General features: G+C 34.7%; 1 protein-coding gene across 1 annotated transcript; it reads right to left on the bottom strand.

Annotated features, from left to right (window-relative positions):
- Positions 1-6,839: 6,839 nt before the first annotated feature.
- On the bottom strand, positions 6,840-11,093 carry SOSTDC1 (sclerostin domain containing 1). Its single transcript, XM_036894581.2, has 2 exons — positions 10,746-11,093; positions 6,840-8,245 (listed from the first exon to the last, which is right to left on the bottom strand). The coding sequence occupies exons 1-2, from the start codon at positions 10,948-10,950 to the stop codon at positions 7,830-7,832; spliced, it is 621 nt and encodes a 206-aa protein (XP_036750476.1). The 5' UTR covers positions 10,951-11,093; the 3' UTR covers positions 6,840-7,829.
- Positions 11,094-11,512: the final 419 nt, after the last annotated feature.

Here is an 11,512-nt window from a genome sequence, read left to right on the forward strand (position 1 = left end):
GGTCTGGGATTGTGAGAGGTTGCTGCGGCTGGCCTTGGGCTTCTGCACCCTGTCGTGTACTTTCCTCACACCCCACCCCTTTAGTCCCTTTGTAAATAAATCCACCTTAATATATTTTGAGTATGTTGACTGTTTCCTTTTGGGATGCTGACTAATATAAAGATGTCAACTGAGATCTCAGGAGGTTCACAATGTAGCTGAGTTTTCCAAGGCCATTCAGAAATAGCAGATTTGAGATTAGAACTAAAGTCTCTTAACTCCTGACTGAGACATCCTCTAAGTACCTCATATGGCCCAAGGGCCAGCTTAAATGGACCATAAACAGCTGAAACCCAACAAGTAGATAGGTATGTATAGTTTGGCAGGAACAGCATTTTTTTTTATAAGTCTACTGCTGGTATTTAAAAATTAAGAAAGTTCATATAAAATATCTGGATTTTTGGTGGAATTTTGCTACCTTATGTTGGAGCAGATATGAAGCTGTGATTTTTCATATGGGGCTTTTTTCTGTAGCCCCAACCATTTTCCCTTGCCTTACTCCCAGTTTGTTGGTCTTAATAGGCACTGAGTTTGCAAACCTTACCTTGCTGTATTTTCTTATCCAGACATGTTTGTATCTGAAAGGAATCAAAAACGTTAAATAATGGAAATAATCTTCTAATGTAGAAATTGGTAATCACTAGTTACAGAAAAGTTGGAAAGAGGGTTGTTATTTGTTTATTTTGTTTGTTTGTTGTTTTTAACCAGGGAAGGAGAGCAGCAAGACTTCTGATGGCCTTGAACTTACACTGTGTTTGAAGGTTCATATTCTGGGCAGCAGTCCTAAGAAGCTGTGGCTTTTTAGAATTCATTCCAGGGCTATGCATTTGTATTGACTTTGTGTCCATACAAGCCTTTTTCCCCTGTCATCAGCATTTTCCAGCTCTTCATTTCAGCTCCACATACAACTGTTCTGGTATGTGGTCATCTTCCCAGTGAACATGCTTATCATGACTACTGGTAATAGAAGGCATAATAAAACACAATAGAAAATTCTTAACCCAGAATATCCAGAAACCACACCTATTTCAGTTTAATAATATTACCAAACATAAATGTCTTCACTCTAAAAGAACACCATGATCAAAAAAGAAACTTTTTCCAGTTCCAACATCTGCTGGAGGCATTCTCTTGGATTTTTCCCCCCCATTTTATGGATTAAGGAATAGAGATATAATATACATTTGCACAAGTGCAATTCAGGTCTTTAAAAAAAAGTATTATCCTCAAACATATGTTAACGACTGAGAACCAACTCAAGTTGTACAATATCAGTATGGTCTGCATGATTTCACTGCATTTACCTGGCACAGTCCATAAAATTCTCCATATTTTTGGAGATTGCTTTTCTGGGACTGTACCATACTAGGCCAAGCAGATCATCCTATCATTTCTACACCCTTCTCCAGAGCAAATTAATTACAATGACATTATTTCAAAAGTGTATAATTATTTAAAAGTATCTATGTAAATATTGGATTCAAGCAATATTTAGTGTCTTAGGTGAACAAATATCTACATATTTTGTTTGCTGAAGTTTTCTACAGCTATTGCCTCTACTCTTCTTATCATCAGCAATAAAATGGCTTCACCTAATATATGGAAACTATCAGGAAACAGATTTTTCTATTTAATATCAATGTTTAGAAGAAGATGAACTGCAAAAAACCGCTAGTACAATTTAGGTAGTAGATCATACCAATGATGTCCTATGAGTGTTGCTCAAAAACGAGATACCGCATGTAATTACTTTTGCATTTTGAGGTAGGGCATTTGTTATTTCTTAATTGGATTGCCATTTGTTCACCAGTGTGTTCTTAGGACCTACTAGATGCAGACTAGATTTTCAAGAATTACTAAATGAATAAACAGATTAATGAATGAACTCCATATATCATAAAATATTTGAACTAGAAATATCACCATCTCATTTATTTCACATGTGTGGTTATGATTTTCAAAATGAAAACCTTCAACAAAAGCATAACATTATTCTACAATAAAACCCAATTCTTATTATTAGTTACAGCTTCTTTTGCTTATTTTTTTTAGAAAAGAGTAGATAATAGAGTAGCAACAGTGTTTTTTAATAGAGAAAGTTTCTAATACTTTTTATACAAAGCTGCCTCACCTTTCCCCTGGTTCTGAACATCTCCCTTGTGTTTGCTCAAGTTTAGACAAATTATGGGAAATATCCAGTCACAGGCTATATGCCCAACCGTCCTAGAACTGGGTCTTCAATTTCATGTCACATCTCCTACCTCAAAGAGGTATTTGTTGTGATGGAATATGTCAATTTCATTGCAAATCCGATCAAAGTTTATTCTGAAATTTCACAGTTGAATGAACTGGAAATATCATCAGAACTAGAGAGCAGCATTAGTCAAATCTGCCTTTGTGGATGTCAGTGCGACTAAAAATATGGCCAATATTGTTTGGAATAACAGAATGTACCTATTTTAGGCAGGAAGACATTTTAGACATTATCTGGTTCAACAACCTAATTTTTCAGATAAAGTAATTGGGCCTTAGGAAGTTTAAGACACAGTGTAATTTCACCCAACCAGTTAGTAGCAGTGTGTTCTAAACCATATTCTAGGTCTTCCGTTTCCCAGTTCCCACATCTTTAAGTCACTTGTATAAAATTCTACATAAAAAAATTGCAGATGAGTCAAAATGAAAATTTTATTTTTTCATTACTTTTTTAAAAAGTGAAACTAAATCACAGATTAAATGTATAAAGTTTCTTAATTAGTATATAAAGTGAACAAAATTAATCAACACATAAGGAAGACAGTATCAACAAACAGGCAAAATGGCAACTTTTCATTAGATTGTTAAATGCATTTGGCAATTTTTGTCTTTGGTTTGCAATACGGAAATCTGTTACAAGAAAGAGTTTTTTTTTTGTGTGTGTGTGTGTGTGTGTGTGTGTGTGTGTTTAACTCCCTAAGCTTGAAGAAGTTAAAAAAAAGCACACACAAAGAAAATATTTAACATATAAACCACATATGAAAAGTATACAGAAAGCAATAGCTAGTAAAAATTGTCAACTGCTTAAAATAAATTTTAGCACTGATTAAAGATTGTAAAGGATTGTTTTAAAGTCCTGATTACTAGACTGCTGGTTTCAGTGTTTTAAGCTGTCTTTCAGTGCCAAATTTAGTTAGCACCTCAATTAACAAAAAGACTGAAGTGATCATTTTGTGAAAATTCATCAATATTGCTAATGCACAATATTTTTTAAACTTGTGTGAATTTAATGACAATAAGTTTCAAAAACAGGAATTTATTGCCACTGAAAAAGTGATGCTTATATTTTAATAGTAAGTTATCTTTAAGCCTACCAAACTCTTGATCAGTTTTAGGAACAATGAACTTTGGCTGAATATATCATTGACTATGTCTTTCAATTTAGACATTCTGTCTCAGATTCAAGTATCTAATCCCACTGATAAAAAATAAAATAAATCATACAAAATAATTCTTGGTTTGCAGTTACTAAAATTGAAAGGACAATATTTAAGTTATTTCATAAATCTCCTATATTGTTTCATTCTTCATGTGTAACAGAAAATAAATCCTTCAGCAGGTCTGCCATTGTAGATGATAAACTATCACTCAGACTAATTTGCACTGGAAATAATTATGCAGCCAGCTGGGCATTAATGCATTTTAATCAATTCTTGAACCTGGAAGTTGAAACACCTTCCCACTGGGATTTCTGCAGTAGTTGTTATCTGGTAGCTCTTTGAGAGAATTTCCAAAATACATGGGCAAAAGCACCAAATGCAAGCTTTGCTATGGAGTCAGGAACAATGGACAAATCAATGGACCTAAAAATGACACTGACCAAGAAAAGGTCTTGGGGCTATTTTGTTCGGTCTTTTTTTTTTGTGGATATAACAAGGATTTCTAGTGGCCAAAGGGCTAATGAGTTCACAAATCTAGATCCATTTCAACACAGAACTGTATTTTCCTAAGTTCCAATGGAAAACCAAGGTGGAAGTTACCTCTGTCTTCTCTTGAGGGAAGAAAGAGTCTAGCAAGAGAATTGCATCCTGAGGATCCTGTCGTTTCCCACTGACTCCTTCTGCGTGTCTGCAAGGATTCCATCAAAGTCTTGAAATGCATTTCGTTTTTTATTAGAACTATAGGAAGCCTATAAATGTAGAACTTAAGGTATGCGGTGAACTGCCACTTGGGAGCTAAAAAACATTTTCAAAAGTTACATCTAATCCAAATGATGCTTTAATGCCAAATATAATGAATTAGATTTGATACCTAAATTTTATGGTGATTTCAAAAAATGAGTATTTCAACATACTAAATGTAAGCTTTCAAAAGCTTTAATTTTATTCAGCAGTTTGGAAGTTTCCTGATTTTGCTTTGGCTAAATACTATTCTTTCCATTCATAACTGCCTATTGTAACCATTCTACTGAGTATCCATTCAAGTAAATATTATGCTAAATAGATCATTACATTATTTTAAAAAATCATTTAGTAACATATAGGGTAAATGATAGAACAAGATCTCCTAGTAAACCTTTACCAATTTGATATAGGGCTGGAATGGATTAAGATTTAGTCTTTTATATTAAAATAACACACCCTAATTTTCTTTGCTTCTCAAAAAGGCATATGGTAAAATAAACATGGCTAACAGAGTATTGCCAATTAGTGGTTATTTGGAACTAGCATAAGTGAATAAATATATATTATTTGTAGTTAAGGTATTAATTTTTTTGCAAATAGATATTCCTAAAGCCTCCATGTCCATGTTTGGCTTGGGTATAACACACTGCATATATTATAATTTGTATATGAGCTATTTTCTTTGATTCTTGTTACTAGATATATATGTTTATCTATATATCTAATATATCTGTAAGATATATAAATATATATGTAAATATCAATATCACATCTATCTATCAAGCCACTTGAAAAAAATCCATTGTCTATAATGGTCAAAATAAATTTGATAAACAAATCCTTTATGGTTGATATGTGAATGTCAACTAGAGATCAGACTCTGCTAAAATTATCACAATTCATCATTTTGAAATGATAGCTACTAAGGTGAGAATGAGATTATGTGGAGTTTAATCAAATTGGAAAATGTGAATTAAATGGAAAAAAAAACAAAGCCCTGAAATATAATCAGCAATTCAGATGCAAGTGCTCGTTAGCATTTTTAAATTATAACTACAAAGCTACTCTTTCTGTTTGTTGACTTTTTTTACTTCTCTGAGAGCCTGGCTGTATCCTAGGCCTTTCTTGTTGATTGCTGACCTTTTCCTGTCATTCGATGTTGAATAGCATGCAATGAATGCGTCACCAGTGTAACACGGCCCGGCTGGATCAGTAAATTGAATGCGACAGTGAGAAATGGATCCAATTCTTGACTTAGGAGACTAGAGAAGTCTTATTTATAAGCTTCCTTTATTCTATTTCATTTTTCCTAATACACTCATTTACTAATACACTGTTAGCAATCGAATCAGTGATGATTTAGTAATTTATTATCACCAAAACTTTTGTTCACTGTTTTATTAGTAAAAGCCAATAATAGTCCTTGAGTGTGAAAAGCCTTTTTCAGGTCAAATCCTTTTATGCCTCAGATCTTAGGACACACTCATTTTTAAGATCATCTCTTAGGTCTTCTACAGAAGGTACTATCTTGTGGAGAAAAAATAAATGGCTAAATTGTCTTAAGTTTTCTACCATATGCTAAAGATCCCATATTGAACAATGATGAACAAGAAAATAGATGAAACAACATAACTTTGGCATGTTCAACCTATGATATAATCTTTATGAATGTCCTATATCTTAATACAATGATATAATATGAAATAGTTTAAGATCTAATTAGTAAGACTGGAAGAAATATCAATAGTGGATTGTGGATGTTATTTTATTTGGTGAAACAATAGTTAGCATTACTATAAAATGTAGAGGTTTTTTTTCTTTATATCCTATCTCTCATAAGGAAGGGACATTAATGTCCTTATTTAGCTTGTTAAGCTCTGTATTATATACATGTGATGTTCTGACTGGTAATTACAAAAAGAACAACCTACTACAAAAATGTACTAAGGACTCTTTCATTCTCAGGGTCCCAAAACGGAAAACACTGAGTATCTTATCGATATATGACCAAGCCTCTGGTTTTCTTCATTTGGAGTGATAGGATTAGTCATGTGACTGAATCCACACAACAATCATCTCACTGTACAATGGGGTTCAAGACTGTGATTATGTTGCTTAATGTAACAATGTGTCAAATTTGAAAACAGTGAAAAATGAGTTTTTGTTTCCTTGGTTGTTTTTATTTTTGGGTTGGGGGTCAAAATTCCCCAACATCTGATAGTGATTTCTTCACAATTCCTTTCTCAAACTCAGTTATACATTAGAATACCTGGAAAACTTTAACAACTGCTGATGCCTGATTTCCACTCCTAGAAATCATGATGTAATTTGGATGGCAGCCTTGGCACTGGGTCTTCCAATATGTCACCTGGTGATTATAATGGGAGCAGACTCAGCATTCTTGGGTATATATATAAATATGATATTTCAACTACAACTCCCAGGTGGATTGCCAGCCACTTTTTTCAACCATCCCATTTTCGAAAAAGATGTTCTCCCTTTCTCTCTCTCTCCTCTCTTACTACAGAACTCCCTGTAAAAACTTGAATGAGTGTTATGAAAAAAAAAGCAATTGCTCTGATACAGTTATTCTGTAACTTTGGTAAACATGTGCCTTTTTAAAGATGTTAGAGGCAAGAACAATAACTTTTAGCAGTGTTTATTTTTGTTAAACTGATTGAAGGTCCAATCACCTTCTGATTTACAGATTAAAGAAGAAGTATTACATATTTCAGCTTTACAAAGCATCTTAACGATTTCAAAAGATCCATACTATTGATAAAACTTAGGATGAAAGATATATGTAATAAGGAGACTTTTTACATATCTACAATATGTATTCTCATATTTCTAGATCAACCACAAATCATACAGGAAAATATTTAGGTACATGAAAAAGCTTCAAAACATTAAAAATTAACATTTTGAAGAAAATCACATGTGAAAGCTCATTAAATAATAACATTGACAAATAAATAGTTCATCAGCTTTACTTATTAGCTGCTGCCATGCATTTCTGGCATTCCATTCCAAGCGGAGGTCAGCATGCAGGGTATAATTTCATACTATGAGACTGTGAAAAGCTACAGGGCTTATTTTTGAAGTGAAATGTCACAAGGTCTTTCACTCTTTCAAAGGGAGATCACTCATGGCTGCTAAACTGCTCCCATGAAGATTACCGAAAAAAACACCTTCTGAAGTGTTACTGTGAAGATTCATGGCAACATTTTTTTTTACATTTTTCAGTTTTGAAGGGGTTTTGTTGGGGGCGGGGCATAGAGATGGATTGGGTAGTGGAGGGTAGCTAAGAAGCCCTTTTCTGATTTAAAAAGTAATGGTTCAGTGATGTGTATAGTATTACCACTCTTTCAGAACCACGGGGAATTAAAATTACAGAATGCATAGAATTTAAATGCAAATCGCACTCATGGATATGCAGACATCTTGAAAACTTGAAAAGGAAAAGCTATTTCCAAAGAAGGTCTTCATACTTAGGGCAGCTTGCTGGGTTTGATCAAAGCAGAAAGCATATATTTTCAAGTAAGAAAACAGCAATGGCAGGCTTGACTCTTTCAAGCAATCAAATCTGTAAAGCAAATGGTTACTCTCCAGTCCAGTTTGGAGAGTCTGAGTCTAACTCATGCTGTGCTTGCTGGATTTGCCGGCTCTTTTCCGCTCTCTGTGATGCTGGGCTGGCTTGGCAGGCGACATGCTCTCGAAGTTATGACTGGACTCATTGTGCTGCCGAGTGTACCTCTTGCATTTGCAGGCAGTGACCACCGTGACTTTGTAGGTGCGCGTGCTGCCATCTTGGCACTGCAGCTGGATCCTCTGGGTACGCGTTTTGTCATTGACACACCTCCACTCCTGGGAACTCCTCCTGCTCCAGTACTTTGTTCCATAGCCTCCTCCGATCCAGTTGGGGAGCACGGGCAGGGGCAAGCACTCACCAGCACACACGAGCTCCTTCAGAGGGCTGATGCTGGTGCACTGGCCATCGGAGATGTATTTAGTGGAACGGAGCTCCCGGCAACCCACCTGGACCCGAGCTGCAGGATACAGAAAAGAATGTGCGTCAGAGGCAAAAAGCAACTAGATGCTTTTTAAAAAAAAATGTATATGCAATGACAAAAAATAATGTCCAAATGATTTTTGGTGAATAGCCAAATAGAAATTGAACACCTATTTTATTTTCACGATGCAAAAATCTGCCAGGATGGCTGTAGAGACATTTTCATGAGAATTATCAGTTTACATGGCTATAACTTTCTCAGAATAATATAAACTAGGCCTGATTTTTTTTCATTTATAACATTAGTTAATTGCTTACTGGAGTATTTCAAAATCCCATTTTCTTAGTCTCAGTCCCTAATAAGGGTTAAGCACCCCTTACATTTATGCATAAATATTTATTCTTCAATGAACTAAAAAAGAGTATATTTTAATGTTCTTTTTCTCATGGGTCATATTAGTTAATGCCTGCAAGTGCTTTTAATTAGGTTTTAAAAAAACCTATTGAGAAAATGTGGAAAGTATTTAAATATTGTGTACAATGCATATGCTCTGTAATATTTTCTTCCAATTATAAAATTCAGCTGTGGAGAATCACACATAATACGTATGTGTGCAAAGTCTGACATTTTGCATATCAAAGTTAGTAACATTTTAAACATAAATTCCCAAGCTATCTTTAAAAAACACAAATATTAAAATGTTTGAAATGCAAAATGTCACTATAACTCAAAATTTAAAGAATATAAAAGCCCCTAAATCAGGAACGTATGGTTGCCATAACAACTTGGCTACATTTCCATGAATTTTATGGCAGAAAAATGCCTAACATGTCTGAATTACAACTGCAAAAGGAACCACGGTGTTTGCTTTCTGAATGTTGGTCAGGACAAACTTTTTGTTTAGTTACTTGAATTTGATAAGTATGTTCTCTAATTGGCTGTTTCTTGTTACATGCCTTCTGCAATTAAAGCATAAATTAATCTTGAAATATTTCAGTTTTCCTTTCCATTGTTTTGTTATCTAAACTGGAGGAAAACTGCCTATAACAAGATTGAAAAGAAATCAAGTCTTGTTAGCCACAAAAATAAAATATTTAAAAGTGTAGATTGTTGAAATTTTAAAAATAAAAATTAGGAGGGACATTGAAGTGGTCATGGGTAGAATACTGAAAGCTAATTTGAAGTAGATATTGAATTAGGAGTTTTACTTCATTGGTGCCTCAGTAACTTCTGAGGTGAGAGATTCAGCCTACAGGGATGTGATAGTTATGAAAAATGTATGTATATACACATACATCCACATAGATAGGGTAGGATTAAAATTAAAAGATTAACTAGTTCACCGATCAGTATATTCTGATTGTGATTCCAGCTCACCTTTCTGCAGCTGCTGTAGGAATGTACCTGGGAACAGCCAGAGATGACTTTGACTTGTCAGCTTTTGTTCGTGTGTGTACAGAGATTCAACATTTTTGCAGTGACAGTTCATTGACAATGAATACCTACCACATTGCTCAGTAATCTAATAATAATCAGATATTTCCTGTGTACAGAACTATCTTCATGAAAGTTTAGACACCTCGGTTTTCTTAGAAAGACACTAACAGTCACATTTGCTTTGACTTTTCCAAGATAAAAATTACTTTTAGCTGTTGATGGAGTTGAGGAGGAAGAGCAAAAGATTTGTGCAAGATTTCCTGTGCAGTTTCTCTGTGTCTCTCCGAAAACCTGATTGCTAGCATGTGACCTCTTCTAAGGAAAGGAGTGAAGCAAGTTAGGAGAAGAAATTTGAATCTTTCTAACTAGTGGTCAATGAGAATGTCACTTAAGAAAAGAAAAAAGGGAAGAAATACCCCTTAATAAAATATTATTCTACCAGTTATAATTTTGAACCTCTTAAGTTATAAAAGTTGCCCCAGTCTTTCACAGAAATATACAAATACCTGAATTTAATCTTGTTATGAGGAATTATCTTAGAAAAATATTATTCTCCTACATGTTTAGTTTTATCCCTCTTTGACATCGATCATCATCTAAACTATTAACTACTTTACTAGATATATTTCAGAAATCAGGGTGAGTAATTTTTCCCCCAAAAAACACCTCTTTTTCCCTTGTGATATCCTATACATACTTTAGTTAGTTACCTTTATACACTTTACATGTCCTGAAACTGTACATGTCCTGAAATAAACAGAAAACAACCTGAACTAAAAGTATATAGAACAACACATTTTTAAAATTCTCATTTTGCATGGTGTTTAAGAAGCAACAATTCAATTCCTGGATACATTTTCTTTTTGGATGTCTGATAAAACTTCAGCGTGTGCCTACATTATCAAATTACTGTTTTAATGTTAACTTTGTAGGGAGGAATGCCAATCTACACATGCAGCAGATTATCCCCAGATTGCTTAGCAAAAAAAATATATATATATGGTTCAGGTTAGTTAGCAAAGAAACAAATCTAAAGGAATGTTAAAAAAAAAAAAAAAAAGAAGGAAAAACAAAATACATACAAGTAAAACACACTTACTGTTCCGATCCAGTCCAGTGTTACTGAGCTGTCTGCCTCCATTTCTGGCTTGATTCATCGTGCTGTTGCTGCTGGGGTGTGCTGGAACAGGTTTAACAACATGTGAATAAAGGATTTCTGTGGCATCGTTTTTAAAAGCCAAACAGCTTTTCATTAGGATGCATGCAAGGGGAATGAGATAGAAATAAATGGCAGGAGGAAGCATGGTGAGTGGAGGATTTGCTTGGCTGGAGAGCTGGTTAATTCCTTTCCCTCTGCTTCTGCACTGTAACTGTGAAATTCCTTCTCAAGGTTCTCTTTATATATTCTCTGAGGTTTGGCGTTCATTCAGGTGTAAAGTTGTGTAGAGCTTCAGATTGAAAACACAGAGAAGGGGTGGGATCCCTACATGACCCTGCAAAGGAATTTTACCAATGGACGAGAAGACTACAGAAAAGGAGGAGCCTGGTATACAAATTGACTGAAATTTCAGAGTTGAACTTCATCAGTTGTCTTGGAGCTGAAACAGCCAGGCACATTCTATAGCAACTACAGTCTCTACAGTCAGACTCTCTCTCTCTCTCTCTCTCTCTCTCTCTCTCTCTCTCTCTCTCTCTCTCTCTCTCTGCCATTTCCTTTCCTGAAGCTATTTCACATTTGGGTTTCATTTAAATGAAAATACGCTGCTGTTCATTTGAAGAGGTTTACATTCCCACAGTTGCTCTTTACTTCCCTAAGATTTTCGAGTCTCTGAGGTAGGGAGGGGATTTGTCCCAGATAATTAGGAG

This window comes from Manis pentadactyla, chromosome 7, assembly GCF_030020395.1.
Source record: "Manis pentadactyla isolate mManPen7 chromosome 7, mManPen7.hap1, whole genome shotgun sequence".
Taxonomy (NCBI): Eukaryota; Metazoa; Chordata; class Mammalia; order Pholidota; family Manidae; genus Manis; species Manis pentadactyla.

What these genes read in the sequence shown, in the direction of transcription:
- SOSTDC1 (XM_036894581.2), bottom strand. Translation starts at nt 10,950, where the DNA reads ATGCTTCCTCCTGCCATTTATTTCTATCTCATTCCCCTTGCATGCATC. An exon ending in CACTGGACTGGATCGGAACA is followed by an intron (nt 8,246 to 10,745) that starts GTAAGTGTGTTT and finishes TGTATCCTGCAG; the next exon opens with CTCGGGTCCAGGTGGGTTGC.